Here is a 19,963-nt window from a genome sequence, read left to right on the forward strand (position 1 = left end):
CAGTTCATCGGGAAATTTCTTACTGCGCCGTGCCGACTTCTTGGCGGGCTCGGCATGTTCAGCATGCGAACACGCCGAACATCATCCTTACTGGTGGTACACCAGTCGGATCAATCGACTGGTGTACCACCAGCCTGCCAATAAGGCTACTTTCACACTGAGGCGCATTGCAGGCGCTATATCGCTAAAAATAGTGCCTGAAGAAAACGCTCAATTTACTCCAATGTGAAAGCCTGAGGGCTTTCACACTGGAGCGGTACGCTTGCAGAATGGTCAAAAAAGTCCTGCAAACCGCATCTTTGTAGCGCTATAGGAGCGGTGTATTCACCGCTCCTAAAGCGCCCCTTCCCATTGAAAACAATGGGGCAGTGTCGCAAACCCGCCGGCAAAGCGGCGCTTTTAACCCTATTTCGACCGCTAGCAGGGGTTAAAACTGCCCCGCTAGTGGCCGAATAGCGCCGCTAAAACGACGGTGAAGCGGCGCTAAATATAGCGCCGCTTTACCGCTGACGTCCGCCTGCCCCAGTCTGAAAGTATCCTAACTGGTTCGAAAATTCAGCCTGTCCCCGCTGAACCATGTATGGCCAGCTTTAGTCCACCTTTTCAATTTTTTTTGTGAAAAGGTGAACTATCCCTTTAAGAATACATACTTGAATCTTTTTTTTTTTTTTTTTTTTTTTTTTAGTTTTGTGACACTCTAACTGAGCAAAAAAGACTCACGACATCTCCTAATTTTTTTTTTCCAGAGTTGATCGTTTGTGAAGGGAGGAGAAGAGAGCACCAGGCAGGATTTCCTAGGATCATCATATAGGTAACCAAATCTTTTCTGCTGTCCTTGGAATCACAGAGGTTGCAATCAGCGGCAGCTGCACTCCTGCATTGTGGTTGTCAGCCTGCTGGCAGGAATGAACAGAGATCTCCTGGACAGGAGCTCCAATAATCCAGCCCGCCTCTGACAACCCCATCGGAGAAGTTAGTGTGTGCAAATAGAGGAGAGAAAGAGCCTGGAGAACTCCTCTATTAACATGAAATCATTGGAGTACAGATTACAAGTGGCCACTCCCTCCCTTCTCTACTCTCTGCTCTTTTATAAATAGCCTGCTAGTGTTGTGTGATTGTGTGTGTGTGTGTACTGTACACTCCTTGGACTTTGTGCACAACTTCTGTTCCCTATACTCATTGCTCTGCCCATCTCTGCTCAGTGCCCATTGCCTGCCTGCTATGGAGCTGTCCACATCACCCTCCCTGGTGGCTTATGGCTCTGTCTGGCTCTTCTTCTCCCTCCTGGTTTTTTTCAAATTTTCCCATTCTGACATGGTCCTGACCCCGGCTCTGCTAGTATACTTCTTCCTGCTGGTGCTGTTTGAGTGGTTCTGCCACCTGTACCTCCCCATCCTGCTAGGAATGATTCTGCTCAGTTCGGCATGCTGGTATGTTCTGAGCATCGCATCCCCCAGGAAAAGGCTGCCCGTGGCTGGGAAAGCCGTGCTGATCACAGGTAAGTGCTCTGCACACACTTCACTTGTTAAGCCCCATACACACATCAGATTTTCTGCTGATTTTGGTCTTCAGATTTACCAAAACAACGTAGTGCAAGGGCCTGCCTGATTGCATACAAATTGAAACTCCTAAAGTTTGACCTCATATTATATGGTTTTGGTAAATCTGAAGACAAAAATCAGCAGAAAATCTGTGTGTATGGGGCTTTAGACTCACCATACAAATGACAATCTTTGTACAATCAACTTTAGATCTGCCAAAACTATGTCATAGGAGGACCTACCTATACTATCCAATCAATTTGCATCCAACTAGGCAGGCCCTTGTACTACACATTTGTTTGGTAGATATGAATATTTTGTAATTCCATGGGACTTTGTAGGCAACCAATCTTGACAGTATATCATAAAACCTTATTATTATTATACATTATTATTATACACGATTTATATAGCGTCAACAGTTAATGCAGTGCTTTGCAGAAGGGGGACAGTACAGCTTAATACAGAAGGGACAGGAGGGCCCTGCTCGTAGAGCTTACATTCATAATATCTTTTGTATCTTTTATGTTATATAATGGGCGAAACATGTCGGGATGTTAGTGCTGAGTGACCCCCTTTTTAACATCTAATTTGATGTGTACTGATGTTTGCGTTATTTATGTATAGCCAATGCAACCTTTTAACTTGTTCTATGTTTAATAAACTGTGATAATATTTTTTTACATTGTTGTATGCGTAACTCAACTTGCCTGGCACCCATAAAATCCCATCAAATTATCCTCTCATCCATATATATATATATATATATATATATATATATATATATATATATATATATATATATATAAATGTGTGTGTGTGTGTGTGTGTATATGTATGTTTTATGATATACTGTCAAGATTGATTGCCTAAAAAGTTCCATGGAATTACAAAGTATACATTTGCCACACTTAGGCTGCATTCACACACAATCACAGGTGGAATCACCGTGATTTCAAATGGCTGCAAAACGCGGGACAGATATGCGATGCCATTACTTCTAATGGCACCGCAATTGCGCCGTGAATTGTCAACACGGAAATTCGCACTGCAATCGCGACAAATCGCAAGGCGCAACAATCATGTCAAAATCACGACACAATTAGGGTGCCATTAGAAGTAATGGCATCACAAACGTGCCCCGCGTTTTGCAGCCATTTGAAATCGCGGGGTGGAATTGCAGCGATTCCACCCGCAACCACGTGTGAATGCAGCCTTAGGGGATGTTGGCAGCAGTTTGCTTGTCCTTTATTTCCGATTCCTATTTTCAAATTAAACATTGTCGGTTGATCCAAAAGTGGTTGTACAATCAGATTGTAACTTGTGTGATGAGTTTTAGGCAGAAGACAAGAGAAAAGCCTGCACTGATCCTGGTTCACTCAACTATACTAAAATGTATTCTCTATCCTGAGCATAGGGTGACTCTATAGGATCCAGATGTCATCATCCATATAGCCCATACCCTGTGTGCTTGTAGTATTCAAACCTGTCATTTGAAAATGTAATGTCACTGTAGTTTACATCAAATCCTATGTATGTACATTTAGAATGTGTGTAATTAGATTTGTCATTGACCAGCACACTGCACATGGCTTTGTATATATGTTTCAGCCAATCAAAAGAGGGGGCGTGACAGCCAAGTGATTCCAGCGTTATGCTTGATAGAAAACTAATAGAGGGAATTGAACGGGTCGCGCCTGGCAGTGGTACTGCCCACTGAACGTGACACAGGGTATCATTTTTGTCGCAGCCATGAAGCAAAGTATGACGATCATGGATGTGTGTAATAGCTGGTTGCATGTAGATATTTAGGTGGGTGGTCAGGAAGGGGTAGGTAAAACCGCAGCTTGACCACCTGTTTTTATCTCCGCCAAGGTATTTAAAAACCCTGAAATAAGACTAGTGGTTCTCAACCTCAGTCCTCAAGTACCTCTAACAAGCCATGTTTTGGGGACTTCCTTTAGATAAAATAGCTCTTATCAATACCATGTCATTAATATTGATTTACAGCAGCTGTGCAAAGTAAAGGAAACCTTAAAACATGGCTCGTTGGGGGTACTTGAGGACTGAGGTTGAGAACCGCTGGTCTAATTTCAAGGTTTTTAAATATATTTTCACCTGGTGATACAGCCAGTAACAAACTTCCTCTGCTAGGGTGACAACACTCAGGCTGCATTCACATCTCGGCGTTTTGACTCAAGAGCTACTTTTGGGCGACACGCTTCACGAGATGCGGGTTGCCATGATTGCAGCGCGATTTATCGCGTGGCAATTCACGGCAGAACCGCATTGTGATTTTAGGTGCCATTCAAATGAATGGCATCTCAAATGTGCTTTCTGCGATTTTGTCATTCACACCTCGGCGATTTGAAATCGCGGGCAGAAGAGCGGCAAATCTGACCGTGATTAAAAATGCTGAGATGTGAATTCAGCCTTATACCCCCTACACACTATTAGATTTTCTGCAGATTTTTGTCTTCGGATTTACCAAAACCATATAATATGAGGTCAAACCTTAAGAGTTTCAATTTGTATGCAATCAGGCAGGCAGAAAATCTAATAGTGTGTATGGGGTCTTACTGTACTGTATCTGTGGAGGAGCAGTGTTGTCACCCTAGTACAGGACTACAGATTACTCCCCCTCAACTCCAATACACAGGGGAAGGTGAGCTATCATTCATAAAAGATAGCTGGGTGGCTGATAGCATTGAGATAACAGTTCTATGCAATGACACTGGATTTCTGACAGGACCAGCAGGTATATTTCTGTAAGGCCTGGTTCACACCTATGCATTTTTTTTTTTTTAGTATATTTTCAGTCTTGCAGAAACACACTACAGTCTGTTTAACATGGTTTCCTATGGATGTAGTACACATCTGTGCATTTTATGGAAAGGGCCAGGGACTTTTTTCTGGTTTTTGGTTTCATAGACTTCAATGGATCAAAAACGTGTATTGAAAAACGCAAAATGCACATGGAATATGCAACCTGCATAGGTGTGAACCAGGCCTTCTAGCTGAAAATGTTCTTAGACTGAAAAAAAGAAAACTAATGCAGACACCATAACTAAGGGCTGGTAAGCTGCACTACATGTTTGTTCTTGGGTTTAGATATACTTTAATATTTTGTTAATTAATTGTGGTAGTATGAAGTGCGGTGAAGTGTAGAAACCCATAGCACCAATTAGAATTCATCTTTCCTCAGTTTAGGAGCCTTAATAATGATGGGAAAATATGGATGATTAGTTGTGCCATGTTCAGAGCTTTTGAATATGAGTGGGATTTATCAGAACCGGAGCAAACAGAATCTGGGGCAGCTGTGCATGGCAACCAGTCAGCTTCTATCTTCAGGTTTTTCAGTTACGCTTTAGAAATGAAAGATAGAAGCTGATTGGTTGCCATGCTCAGTTGCTCCAGATTCTGACTTTTCCAGTTTTGATACATTTATATAGTGTACAGTATGTACTGAATTCTAGTGGTGACTTATTATAAACTACTTATGCATTGCATGCTTCATATTAGGACCAATTAGCTAACTTGATGAACACATCCTATTAGCATGCTCTGTTTTAGTTATGTAGGTAGGGATTCCTAAAAATGCACAAAGTAGAAGTGTGTAGTAGCCTATGGAAGCCAATCAGGAATTCGCTTTCAGCAACATATGGTGGACACAATAATGATATATGGCTGCTCTGATTGACTGTTAACAATGGTTATTAGCATTGTATTGGTAAATAAGCCTATTTATGTTTTATAATTACTGTATGTAGGTTTATCGTTAAAAAATCGTGATCTCGATTCACCTCCCCTGACGATCTCTCCTGCTGAGTTTGCCGATTCTTTCATATAAACAAGTGGAGAGATTATCTGCTCACTCAGCTGTCAAAAGAAAACATTCAGGCATTCTGCCAAGTTTAGAACTTGAAACATTGTAACTAACTTCCTTCTTAGATCAAAAAAAAAATTACTTGGAACCCCCAAATATTTTATATATATATATATATATATATATATATATATATATATATATATATATGTGTATGTATATATATATATATATATATATATATATATATATATATATATATATATATATATAAATTTTTTTTATTTTTTTTTTGACCCTAGGGAATAAAATGGCAATTGCTGCAATATTTTATGTCACACTGTATTTGCCCAGCTTTCAAATGCAATTTTTTGGGAAAAAATACACTTCAATAAATAAAAAAAAATGAAACAGCAAAGTTAGCACAATTTTTTTTGTTTTAATGTGAAAGATGTTACGCCACGAGAATCGTGAGAGAATCGTGATCTATCCTCTAAGCAAAAAAATCGTGATTCTCATTTTAGCCAGAATCGTGCAGCTCTAGTTTATCTAACACAATTATGTACTTAGCTAACCTCCATGGGTGATGAGCTGTCAGTGCCCATGTAGACAATGTAGCAGACTGGGGATTTAAAATCCCAGCTCTTCTCCCTCTTCTTTCTTCAGGGCTTTTGGGATGGATCAGAGCAATTCTGATTGGTCAGCTCCAGCACAGGTAAGTACAGCAGGGACCAGGGCAATGAGGAGTGTGTAGGGTGTTATTTCACCTTTTCATTTTTTGTCTGAAAAAGTGAACTTGCACCATGGAGGCCCCTGTTGTACAATCAGCCAGGTAAAAATTTGTCGACCAAACACCTGCATCCAATCAGATGCAGTCGCTGTTTGGGTATTCTGACAACCACAAGTGCTGACTGTCAGAAAACAATAACCTGCAGCTGGAGATGCATACTTCTGCCCTGTGAATGGAGGAATCTGTTATTTTGTTCAGGCTGCATGATAGAAATCTTAGCATATGGCCAGCTTTCCTAAACAACCCATTCAGTTTGTATCTATCCGGGCAGGCCATTGCACTGCATAGTGGTTAGCAGCTTTAAGGGCTCATTTACACCCCAATCCCAAAGATCAGTGTGAGGTTACGCATGCGTGCTTGTGTTTGTAGCCCATTTTTTGGCATCATATTTTTTATTTTTATTTTACTGCTGCGTTTGTGGATGGTTCTTCTCACCTTGCACATACGCATTCATCAATGCCTTGGACCAGGCGGCGCCACGTTCATGTGAAAGTCAAACATTATGGCAGTACCCCAGCTTAGAGATGAGCCATACACTGTGTGCAGTAGTTGAATATACAGAGTTCATCTGTAAAGCATGCTGTCCCAAATTACTACACACTTTTTTGCTTGATGTGTGTTGCATTTGGGAAGGACACTGCTGAGCCTGTGCCCTCTCCACCAGTCTAGCGTACCTCTGCCACCTCACTCCTAGTGACAGAATGGGGTGCAGCCCTGGCACCTAGTGTGGACCTCATGCGCCCTCTCACTTGACTCCTTCACTCTCCCGCACCATGTGGCTAGGTATATGGGGTCTCCATACCATGGGTTTGGCCTCAGATAATTTTAGGGGAACTGACTGCTAGGGAACCAGGTCACCGACCCCTTTTGCTAGCGAAGGACCTGTCACCTTCACCAGGTACCATGCCATATGACCGGCTGCTATACACTTCCCACCAGTTTCTGGTTACCCATGGCAACTACTCTCTTGCTCTGACTTTTCTGATGAGTTAACCCTTGGTAGTGATCGTGCTCCAGTACCCCGTGTGTGCTTTACAGGCCCTGTTCTTCTGATATGCCATATTCTACCATGCACCCCTTGAAAAACTTCAGACCAAGCTTAGAAAGTTTTTAAAGACTTCACTGAAAACTCCCTCTGGTGGCAATGTCCATACCAATGAAATATAGTTCCATCCCTAACTAAGTTGAGGCTGCCCAGGTATATCTTAATAGGTGTAGTCCATAACTGGTGTCCTCCAAAGGTGCCAGATTCTTCTTGTGTGCTGGCATTCCAAGGGACTACATGGTGCAGCAGCGCTCTTTCAGCATTCCATGTGTTGGCTCTCTCAGAAGATTACATCTTTAGGCCTCTCTCCTCTTCCCTTGCAGGCAGCAGCACCCTGAGCAGAGCCTTCCCCTTTTTATTTACAGCACAGGGGGGAGGGCAGAGCCCAGAAAAGTCCAAAAAACAGAGATAGGTTTAACCCTTCTCTAACCTGTGTTTTGATATGTTCACGTGCAAAAAAAAATGCAGCATGCTGTACGTTTTACATATGTAACACACATAAGAACTCCCTGCAGTAGTAAACTAGACTCTTTGAAATACATTCATTTTGCTTGCATATGCATTTGTACTGCATTTGAAAACGTATTTGACTGGATCTGGTGTGAACGAGCTGAAGAAGATTGCACAGTCAGACTACAGTACATGGTCAAATTTAGAGTAAATGTAGCTGTCCAGAGGGGGTGGATATCCGCATTTGATAGGGCAATTATCTTGACTATTGCAACCTACCTCTAATATACCCCATACAAGTTTTCCAATTATAATGAATAAACTACTACCCACAGCAACCAAACTTTCCCAGTTTACTGTAAGCAAATTAGTGAAAGAACTTCTGATCATATACCTTGAGCACAATGCTCTTAGCTGTGGCCTATAGCCATGGTTCTCAACCCTGTCCTCAAGTACCCCCATCAGTCCATGTTTTGGGATTTTCTTTTAGATAAAAGCCATTGAATCTGATTTGAAGAATATATATATATATATATATATATATATATATATATATATATATATATAATTTTTTCCAGGTACTTATATAGCACCGTCAATTTACGCAACGCTTTACATGTACATTCACATCAATCCCTACCCTCAAGGAGCGTACAATCTAAGGCCCCTAACTCACATTCATATCCCTAACTCACATTCAGATCCAATTAACCTACCAGCATGTCTTTGGAGATATATATATCGTATGTATGTGTATAAAAAAAAAAATATATATATATATATATATATATATATATATATATATATATATATATATATATATATATATATATCAAATCAGAGTCAATGGCTTGGTATTTTGGACAGCTATTTTATCCAAGAGAAATTCCCACATGGCCTGTTAGGGGGTACTTGAGGATATATATGTATCCTATTTCTAGCAATTGAAAAACTATTCAAAGCCAAGTCTTTGAAACCTACTAAAATACAATAGACACCACTGTGTCCAATATAAATCCTTCAGACCTCCTAACTTTCTATTGGCTTAACATCACATCCGTAAGTTGTTTGCCCTAGACCAGCCTTTCTCAACTATGGTTCTTCTAGAGGTTTGCTAGGTGTTCCTTAAGCAATGAGCAATTTCTCCCTCTGAGCTAAGTTACCACTGACACCAGTGTTCTTTTCAGCTCTCTGTAACGTGCGGCATTCTCACTTCTCATGAATTTCAAATGTAAGGGGCATTCTTCCTACTGACCACCAGTGTAATTGGGACCTTTTCCACTGACCGCCAATCTAAGTGCTTCATTCTTCTTGGACCACCGATTTAACATAGAACTTCACTGACCACCAATATAAGGAGGCACTTTTCCACTGACCATAAATGGTCTGCATTTCTTCTCTGACCATTATTAATTTTTTTGTTTAGGAATAACATTTTTATCGAAGGATATGGCACAATGACGATAGCCAATGAGAACATTTAAACATAATACTGTAGGTATGGTGATATACTTAATGACATGGAGTACAATCCACAGAGAGTAACAATTAGCATGAGCGAAACTTGAACAAAAAAACAGTACGTACTTGCAGCATTAATGGGCTCAAGCATCCGCCTGGGCAGCTTCTCAAATGAGATCAATACAGGGGAAGAGGAAGTAATCCAGCTGGGTATCAACGTAGTCTTGATGGGAACTACGAAAAATGCTTTATTCCGTGGAATTTAAGCTAATTCTGGTTTAGTGTCATAGTAAGTGCCATATTTTCCAAGGTAAAGTAGGAGATAGAAAAAGATCACAAGAAGTAAAGAGGGAATGAGGAGAAGAAGAAAGGGGGGGGAGAGAAAGGGAAGGGAGTGCCCGATAGGAGGGTCAGCCCAACGTAGTCTCAGGTGAGTGTGTTTCAAATGCCTACTGGCTTAGAAATTGCAATTATTCGGGGGAATTAGAAAACCTTATCCATGCAAACTACAAGTACTTAAACATAGAGAAATGTTCATTGATCATAGCCAATATCTGCTCTATACCATTATTATTGATTATTTCTGTACCTTTAAGTACACCACATCCCTTATTCTTTTATTTAGTTCTATATTCACAACTTACAATTCATGATAATGTTTGGCGCACTCTTGATATATTAATTATTAGCAGCGGTTCCCTAGGACCTGAAAGTTATTTCAAAGTTTCTGCTGTGTTAAAAATGTTGGGAAAGCCTGTCCTAGATGGAAGCCCATATATCATATGTATTTAATTCTTGTATTTATATAGAACCATCATATTACACAGCTTTACCGAGTATACTCTCATTTACTCAGCTCTTGTGCTCTAATGTCCCTACTAGGGCCAGTTTGGAAGGAGACCAATTACTACTGTGTTGTAAATGTAAACTTCATGCAGATAGCAAATGAGCAAACCACTTAGCCATTGTGCAGATCTGTGCTAATGGATTTTATTAGGCCAACAAAGGTGTTTATGCTAACAGGTCTGTGATATGGTAGGTTTAACACTCAGCCAGTATATTTTTATCAGGCCAACAGTATCATAAAAAGGCCATTGTGCAGGCCCACAAGTAAGGAAACTAAGGCCAACCTTAGGTGCAGTATGGCTATATTGCTGTTGATTGAAGTGAACATGGTGGAAGGATTGGATCATTTTGATTTAAAGTTATATAGTAGAATTATGAACGCCAAACTCAGATCTTCAGATAGAATTGTGTTGTGCTGCAGCAGAGCTCTAAGCCTTTAAAAGCTCATGGCTAAAATCAGATGCTTTGCAGGAGGCATCAAGTTTTATTTAAAACTGACCACTTCAGCACCTAAAGCTCACCTTTACTCTGGGCATCTGCTGCTCCATTCAATGCCAGGAGCTAGGGAAGAAAGTGTTGTGAAAGCTCCATGTCTCATATGACAGCCAATCACAAAGCATTAGCACTGTCACATGAGAGAGAGGGGAGTGAGTCATGTGAGCCTCCTACCTGGAAGTACCGGATATTTGCTTTCACTCCTTGCAGTGAACAAATCGGTTAAGGGAGTGAAGGGAAAGAAGGAGGGGTAGTCATTACGGTGAACCTGTTCCTTTGAGCTGTCACACACATATTTGTCAGTACATTATCTTTGTACATAAGAGCTTTTGCTCATTATCAGGTTTATTAAATAAGGCAGTACAATCACGTCGTACAAAGGGCAGTAAGACATGGTAAAGAATTAGATCTTATGTGAAAACTGAAACCTGGTACGTTGCTGTGAGTGGCTGTTCCCTGAGCATCAATGCTTTAATCTGCACTTTATTATTTAAAGTGACTCCACCATGAGAAAACTATGGGATCTGCCTTTGCTAGCCCTCCTTGAAAAATGCTAGTTACATGGCTGTGACTTTTGAGTCACCAAGTCCAGAACGAGCATGCTATATCTGTTCCAGGTCAGTGACTCAAAAGGCATTAAAGCCAAAGCTTCAGCAAGACAGCCAGGGAACAAATATACTCAAAAGAGAGGTCAGCAATGGCAGCCCACTTGATTTACTTATGATAGAGTTGCTTGAAGAATCTTGATTTTGTCAATTAAACATATAAGGTAGGACACCCTATACAGCCAGCAATTCAAGGAAATTGGAAGGAAGTAACTATAGGAGGTTAAAATGCATGATCCGTTGCTACTCTTATGCCGTGCACACACGATCGGTCATTCCAACAACAAAATCCTGAATTTTTTTCCAACGGATGTTGGCTCAAACTTGTCTTGCATACACACGGTCGCAGAAATGTTGTCGGAAATTCCGAACGTCAAGAACGCGGTGACGTACAAGATGTACGACGAGCCGAGAAAAATGAAGTTCAATAGCCAATACGGCTCTTCTGCTTGATTCCGAGCATGCGTGAAATTTTGTGCGTCGGAATTGGGTACACACGCTCTGAATTTCCGACAACAAGTTTTGACATTTGCTGTCGGAAATTCCGACAGCAAATGTCTGATGGAGCATACACGCGGTCGGAATTTCCGACAACAAGCTCACATCGAACATTTGTTGTCGGAAATTCCGACCGTGTATACGCGGCACTAGTGTGGTGTTTTTTTTTTATACAATACAATCAAGGGAGTTTAATTCTTTCCTTAGCAATGAGAAATGGAAAAGGAGGTACAGCTATACACTGTCTTACTTGCTGCAAACATGATAAATGCCTTGAACCTGACCTTAGATTGTCTCAGACCTGACCTTAGATTGTCTCAGAAATTCACTAAGCAATCCTCTGTATGGCCTCGTTAAAATGTGTTCTTCCAAAAGTTCTTCTTTAATTACATACTGATCCCCAACACTTTTGCATTCTAAGTGACTTACCTCTTTCACTGATCCTGCGTTCCATCACAGCTCTCTGTAACTTTGAGACCCTGGTGAGCTATGTTTAACCACCACAACAGATAAAATCTTTAGCTGTCTGGCTTTGAATAGTAAGGGGCAATGTTCCAACATCAGCTTCATAACTCTTACATAACTGTTATCTCTCAAGAGAATTAAGACCTTTTTTTTTGTAACACATGCTGAAAAGGAAAATCGAAATAAAATAGAAATAAACCATGCTATAAAAACAGAAGGCTTAGTAGACTCGGGTTTGTACAATCTTGCTTTGCTGGCCAAGAACTTTTTTATGCCCCACTGGAAATCTATGGAGAGCGAGAGGTTTGGCTGTTAAATCAAACCTCTAGAAGTTTATGCATGATGCCTGCTTTAAGCCTTTCTGTGTTTCATTAGAGTAGGCAGTGTGCGATTAAAGGTCTTTTTTAAAGGTTCTTGTAATGTATGTGAATGTGATCAGCAAAATGTAAAGCATTTACCACTGCCTTATAACTTGAGCAGGGGTTTATAAATCTTAGATGCTATTTGAAGTTTTACATTTAAAGCTGATGTTTTGATATGGTAATTTTTACATAGTTATGTTGGTCCAGCTTTTACTGACCTGAGTATGTACACTATAGTGTGAAAAAAATTGGGACACCTGCCTTTACACGCACATGAACTTTAATGGCATCCTGGTCTTAGTCTGTAGGGTTCAATATTGAGTTGGCTGAACCTTTGCAGCTATAACAGCTTCAACTCTTATGGAAAGGCTGTCCACAAGGTTTAGGAGTGTGTCTATGGGAATGTTCGACCATTCTTCCAGAAACACATTTGTGAGGTCAGGCATTGGTATGGAACAAGAAGGCCTGGCTCGCAGTCTCCGCTCTAATCCCAAAGGTGTTCTATCAGGTTGAGTTCAGGACTCTGTGCAGGCCAGTCAAGTTTCTCCACCCCAAACCCGTGCTTATACATGTCTTTATGGAGCTTGCTTTGTGCACTGGTGTGGAGTCATGTTGGAACAGGAAGGGGCCATCCCCAAACTGTTCCCACAAAGTTGGAAGCATGAAATTGTCCAAAATGTCTCGGTATGCTGACGCCTTAAGAGTTCCCCTCACTGGAACTAAGGGGCCAAGTCCAACCCGTATAAAACAACCCCGCACCATAATTCCCCCCCCCCTCCATCAAATGATTTGGACCAGTGCACAAAGCAAGGTCCATAAAGACATGAATGAGGGAGTTTGGGGTGGAGAAACTTGACTGGGCTGCGAGTCCTGATCTCAGCTCAATAGAACACCTCTTGGGGTGAATTGGAGCAGAGACTGCGAACCAGACCTTCTTATCCACATCAGTGCCTGACCTCACAAATGCGCTTCTGGAAGAATGGTCAAACATTCCCATAGACACACTCCTAAACCTTGTGGACAGCCTTCCCAAAAGAGTTGAAGCTGTTATAGCTGCAAAGGCTATTATTTATTAGGAACCTAGGCAAAACTATTTCCTGCTTCATGTGAAAATTGGAAGCCACTTTAGGGGAGAATCCCAACATAGGGATCAGTACAACCCTGTATTCCAGGAAGGTTGTGACGTGTTCTTTATTTTACAAAACTTTTATGAAAAGAATGCAACAACAGTGAGGTTAGAGAGGCAAGCAAAAACTGTGTAAATAGGTTCACCGAATAGAGAACGTGGATCGGGAACTGGTCGGCAGACCTTTTTCGGTCATGCCTGATCGGCTGGCTTCTGTCGGACAGGCTGCAGTACACATGGTCCAAATGTTGGGCAGTTTCTATTAAACCGGCCGATGTCACCCGACATTCGGCCTGTGTGTACTAGGCTTTAGAGTGGAGAGCCATAATTGGCCAAAGGCAGGGTGGCTTTGGCCAAATATGCCTCGGGATTTAGTACACGCCCCACACTATATAAGGCCGCCTGGAAGTCAGCCTTGTGTAGTGTGTTCCGGCGTGCTGAGAGAGAGAGAGACAGACAGTGTCATTTCATTTGAGTTAGAGTAGGCAGGCGAGTCAGTTAGCTGCAGTCAGTGTATTGCGCACGTGTGTGTGTATATGTGTGTGTGTGTATATATATATATATATATATATATTTAGCTAGATCTGTTCCTGTTATTCTCTTCCTAATATACTTACAGGCAGGCAGCTGCAGTATTTTTAGTCAGTGTACTGTATGCTGTGCTCAGTGTGCAACTAAAGCTAACTGCAGACAATTGCTGGTGTTCTCTTTCTAATAATACTACAGGCAGGCGATTCAGCTAGCTGCAGTATAATCAGTATATATATACATCCCAGCTTTGTGCAGCGACATCTCACTGCAGGCCATTCCTTGTGTACCTATTCCAATACATCAAAGACAGTATGTCTAGAAGGCCAACAAGGAGAGGCAGACAGTCACAGGCCAATAAAACAGGGCAAGCAGGCTCTGTGTATAGAGGCAACAGTGCTGGTCGTGGACACGGTGCATCCTCATCAGCACGTGGCCGTGGGGCATGCTTGTCCTTTTTCTCGGCAGCTGGCCGTGTTGAGCCACAACATGCCGAAGAGTTAGTAGAGTGGATGACCAAGCCGTCCTAGCCGTCCTCGAAGTCATCATCAGTTACTCCTTCCCTAGCCCCACCGGAGGAGTCCCCCGAACTGTTCAACCACAGTGTCAGGTACATGCTGCAGGAGGATGCGCAGCGCTTTGAAGGCTCCGATGACGGTACCCAGCTTGAGGAAGGCACTAACGTGAGCCCAGAGAGAGGGGTTGCCCAAGAAGGACAACAAACTGGCAGTCATGTTCCCCCAGCTGCAGCATACTGCCAGGTTTTCTCCAGTGACGAGGAGGGAGGGGATGATGAGCTCACTGACTCTACATGGGTGCCTGATAGGAGAGAGGAGGAGGCACATCTCCAACGAGGCAGGATGCCCTCCAGGGGCCAGCTTAAGGGCAGCCAACCGACTGCATCACACCGCAGAGCTCCGCAAGTGCAGGGCGCTGGTGACTCCACGCGTTATTCCAAAAGTTCTTCGGTGTGGGCCTTTTTTGAGACGTGTGCAGCAGATCGCACCGTTGCTTATTGCAACATATGTCTGAAGCGTTTCAAGTGTGGACTGGACAGCAAGCGCTTGAGCACCACATGCTTAATCAGACATATGTCGAGCTCCCATGCAGCCCGTTGGCAACACTACCTAAAAGACCCACACCAAAGAACAAGGCGGACCTCTCCTTGCTCCTCCTCATCAGCTGGGATCTCCAACACCACTATACCTTCAGTCCTCTCAGAAATCTCCACTGAGAGGAATGAAGGTGTAGAATTAGGTGTGCCACTGCCAAGTACTTGCGGGAAATCTGCTATCGGTACACCAACGTCCGATTCTAGCAGGCAGATTTCCTTACCCCAGTTGCTCCACCGGCAAAAGAAGTTTGCTCCCAGCCATCCACATGCCCAGTGGTTAAATGCTAGCTTGGCTAAATTTCTAGCACTTCAACTGCTGCCTTTTCAGTTGGTAGACTCTGCCCCCTTCCGTGAGTTTGTGAAATGTGTGGTACCTCAGTGGCAGGTTCCCAAACGCCACTTTTTTTCACGGAAGGCGATTCTGGCTCTCTACCGGCATGTGGAAGGCAATGTCCATGCTTCGCTGGACAGGGCGGTCACCGGTAAGGTGCATATTACCGCTGACTCGTGGTCCAGCAGGCATGGACAGGGACGTTACCTATCTTTCACCGCACACTGGGTGACTCTTCTGGCAGCTGGGAAGGATGCAGGACAGGGTGCAGTAGTGTTGGAGGTTGTTCCGCCACCACACCTCCAAAATTCTACTAGTGGTGATTCTGTCACACCTCTCTCCTCCACCCCCTCCTCTTCTTCTTCCTCCATGGCCTCTTCCTGTGCTGATTTGTCTTCGGAACCAGCGGTGCTCCGTAGGTGTTTAAGGGGCTACGCAAGCACGCAGGCAAAAAGATGCCATGCGGTGCTTGAGCCGGTGTGCTTGAGGGACAGGAGCCACACTGGGGCAGAGATTCTGTCAGCTCTGCAAGGGCAGGTTCAGAGGTGGCTGACGCCACGCCAGCTTAAGCCAGAAATGGTGGTTTGCCACAATGGCACCAACCTCCTCTCCGCCCTCCGACAGGGACAACTGACCCATTTTCCCTGTTTGGCTCACGTCCTTAACTTGGTGGTGCAGCGGTTCTTGGGCAGGTAACTGGGCTTACAGGATGTCCTGAGACAGGCCAGGAAAGTCTGTATATAATGCCAGTGCTCGGCTGGCTGACCTCCAAAAGGTATTTAACCCAAGAACCGCCTAATCTGTGACATGCCCACCAGGTGGAACTCAATGTTGGCAATGCTGCAGCGGCTGCACATGCAGCAAAGGGCCATCAATGAGTACCTATGCGACTATGGCACCAGGACAGAGTCAGGGGAGCTTGGTTTTTTTTTTCCCCACGCCAGTGGGCCTTGATCAGGGATGCATGCACTGTCCTGTCACCATTTGAGGGGCCACGAGGATGGTGATGCATGCATCAGTCACACTGTCCCTCTTGTCCACCTGTTGGAGCACACGCTGCGTGGAATAATGGACAGGGTATTTGAGGCAGGACAGAGGCAGGAAGAGGAGGACTTCCTTACCTCTCAAGGCCCCCTTTATCCAGATAGTGTTCCTGCGTGCCCACCGATCACACAGGAAGAGGAGGATTGTGTCAGCATGGAGGTGGGGCCTAGCACTCAGCATCAGCAGCAATCTTCAAGGGATCATTTACAGTCTGAAGAAACCCATGGAGTTGTACGTGGCTGGGAGGAGGTGGCTGCGGATCATGTCGTCCTTAGTGACCCAGAGGACTCTGGACCGAATTCCTCAGCAAACCTACGCTGCATGTCCTCCCTGATCCTGCAAAGCCTGCGAAAGGATCCTCGTATTCATGCTATCAAGGAGAGGGATCATTACTGGCTGGCAACCCTTCTTGATCCATTTTACAAGGGTAAGGTTGTGGACCTTATCTTGCCGTCGCAGAGGGAGCAGAGGATGAAACATCTTCGGGAGGCCTTGCAGAAAGGTTTGTGCAATGCATTTCCAGAGCCTGGGAGGTTACATTTTCCTGGTCCTCCTGGACAGCGTGTTGCTGAGGCTTCGGTCAGTCACAGAAGGAACAGTGGAGAAGGTGGCCATCTGATTGATGCGTTCAGACAATTTTTTAGTCTGCAGCCCCAAGGTATGATCGGTTCCAGCAACCATCGCCAGCGTCTGATTCACATGGTGCAGGAATACCTAGGGGAAAGATCAGGCTTGGACACCTTTCCCACCGAAAATCCTCTGGGTTACTGGGTCTTGAGGATGGATCACTGGCCAGAGCTTGCACAGTATGCAGTTGAGCTACTGGCCTGTCCTGCATCCAGTGTTCTTTCGGTACACACATTCAGTGCTGCTGGAGGCTTTGTAACCGATCACAGGGTGCGCCTGTCCACCGGATTGGTCGATCAGCTGACCTTCATAAAAATGAATCAGTCTTGGATCACCAGCTACCAAGCACCTGATGCTGATGTAACGGAATAATTTTTTTTTAATCTGAGATCCCTTCAAGACTGCCTATGCTGATGCTGAGTGACTATCCTGTAATTCTGAGTGACTATCCTCTTCCTCCTCAATGTTCAGGCTGATAGCTTGTAAGAACATTTTTGGTTCTGGGCACCACCACCTTGGGCTAAGGCCCAATTTTTCTGCCCCTGTTTAACCTGTAATTACAATTTTTGATGCAGAACTTTGCAGCAGGGCTCATTCCTGCGCTCCAACTAGAGTATCTGTGAGAGGTTGTAGTGTTGTGGCCCCAGCACCAGTGCTTTGGGCCCAATTTTTCAGCCCCTGTTCAACAGGGCCATGTAATTACTATTCTTGATCTAATATTTCACAGCAGGGCCCATTCCTGCGCCCACCAAGAGTAACTGTGAGGGCGTACAGTGTTGTGGCAACACCAACACCTAAAGCCCAAATTTCTGCAGAGTATATAGGGCAGGCCCCTACTTTCAAACATCCAACTTACAAACGACTCCTACTTGCAAACAGAAGGAGACAACAGGAAGTGAGAGGAAATCTACCCCTAGGAAGGGAAATTCTCTCCTGTAAGAGTTCCTTGTTTCACTAAAAACCCCCAAATTTTCAAAATCCAATTGTCATTGGGACAGAAAGTGAGGTGAAATCTTCTGAACAGGTGCACAGACAGTAAAACAAATGTTACAGGGGTAATAACCCATTCCCCGTGTTTTCCAAAAAGCTTAAAAATAGATTTTTTTGGCTGGAGCTACACGTAAAAAAATGTACCAGTTCAAAATTACAAACAGGTTCTACTTAAGAACAAACCTACAGTCCCTGTCTTGTTTGCACCGCCTGTATACTGCTGTTCAGAGTATATAGGGCCTGGGGGCCCTACGCCTTTCCTTTTTTTTTTTTGGGTGCGGGGTTCCCCTTAATATCCATACAAGACCCAAAGGGGCTGGTAATGGGCTGGGGGAGGGTTCTCAATTATTTTCATCCATATTGCCGTGACTAGACATGACATTAAAGCCGCAAGCAGTTTTAAATGAATTTTTTACGTTTTAGAAATGTCTCTTTGTGCAGGGACTGTTCTAAACACGTGAAACACGCGCCACTTTACAGGCATACTGTAGACACTCCCCAGGCACGATATTTAAAGGAATATTTCACTTTTATTTTTTCACTTTAACCACTTCAGCCCCGGAAGGATTTACCCCCTTCCTGACCAGAGCACTTTTTACAATTTGGCACTGCGTCGCTTTAACTGCTAATTGCGCGGTCATGCAATGCTGTAACCAAACGAAATTTGCGTCCTTTTCTTCCCACAAATAGAGCTTTCTTTTGATGGTATTTGATCACCTCTGCCGTTTTTATTTTTTGCGCTATACACGGAAAAAGACCGAAAATTTTGAAAAAAAATGATATTTTCTACTTTTTGTTCTAAAAAAAATCCAATAAACTCAATTTTAGTCATACATTTAGGCCAAAATGTATTTGGCCACATGTCTTTGGTAAAAAAAATGTCAATAAGTGTATATTTATTGGTTTGCGCAAAAGTTATAGCACCTACAAACTAGGGTACATTTTCTGGAATTTACACAGTCTTTAATTTATGACTGCCTATGTCATTTCTTGAGGTGCTAAAATGACAGGGCAGTACAAAACCCCCACAAATGACCCCATTTTGGAAAGTAGACACCCCAAGGAAATTGCTGAGAGGCATGTTGAGCCCATTGAATATTCATTTTTTTTGTCCCAAGTGATTGAATAATGAAAAAAAAAAAAAAAATTACAAAAAGTTGTCACTAAATGATATATTGCTCACACAGGCCATGGGCATATGTGGAATTGCACCCCAAAATACATTTAGCTGCTTCTCCTGAGTATGGGGATACCACATGTGTGGGACTTTTTGGGAGCCTAGCCGCATACGGGGCCCCGAAAACCAATCACTGCCTTCAGGATTTCTAAGGGCGTACATTTTTGATTTTACTCCTCACTACCTATCACAGTTTTGAAGGCCATAAAATGCCCAGATGGCACAAACCCCCCCCAAATGACCCCATTTTGGAAAGTAGACACCCCAAGCTATTTGCTGAGAGGCATGTTGAGTCCATGGAATATTTTATATTTTGACACAAGTTGCGGGAAAGTGACAATTTATTTATTTATTTTTTTTTTTTTTGCACAAAGTTGTCACTAAATGATATATTGCTCACACAGGTCATGGGCATATGTGGAATTGCACCCCAAAATACATTCTGCTGCTTCTCTTGAGTACGGGGATACCACATGTGTGGGACTTTTTAGGAGCCTAGCCGCGTACGGGACCCCGAAAACCAAGCACCGCCTTCAGGATTTCTAAGGGTGTACATTTTTGATTTCACTCTTCACTGCCTATCACAGTTTCGGAGGCCATGGAATGCCCAGGTGGCACAAACCCCCCCAAATGACCCCATTT

General features: G+C 43.3%; 1 protein-coding gene across 1 annotated transcript in view; it reads left to right on the forward strand.

Annotated features, from left to right (window-relative positions):
- The first annotated feature begins 1,019 nt into the window (after nucleotides 1–1,019).
- HSD11B2 (hydroxysteroid 11-beta dehydrogenase 2) overlaps nucleotides 1,020–19,963 on the forward strand; it is an 82,952-nt gene continuing 64,008 nt past the window's right edge. The window contains exon 1 of the mRNA XM_073605423.1: nucleotides 1,020–1,498. Coding sequence (XP_073461524.1) covers nucleotides 1,222–1,498 — 277 coding nt within the window. The 5' untranslated portion in view covers nucleotides 1,020–1,221. The remainder of the gene's footprint in view (nucleotides 1,499–19,963) is intronic.

The sequence above is a fragment of the Aquarana catesbeiana genome, linkage group LG11 (genome assembly GCF_042186555.1).
Source record: "Aquarana catesbeiana isolate 2022-GZ linkage group LG11, ASM4218655v1, whole genome shotgun sequence".
In the NCBI taxonomy this organism is placed as follows: domain Eukaryota; kingdom Metazoa; phylum Chordata; class Amphibia; order Anura; family Ranidae; genus Aquarana; species Aquarana catesbeiana.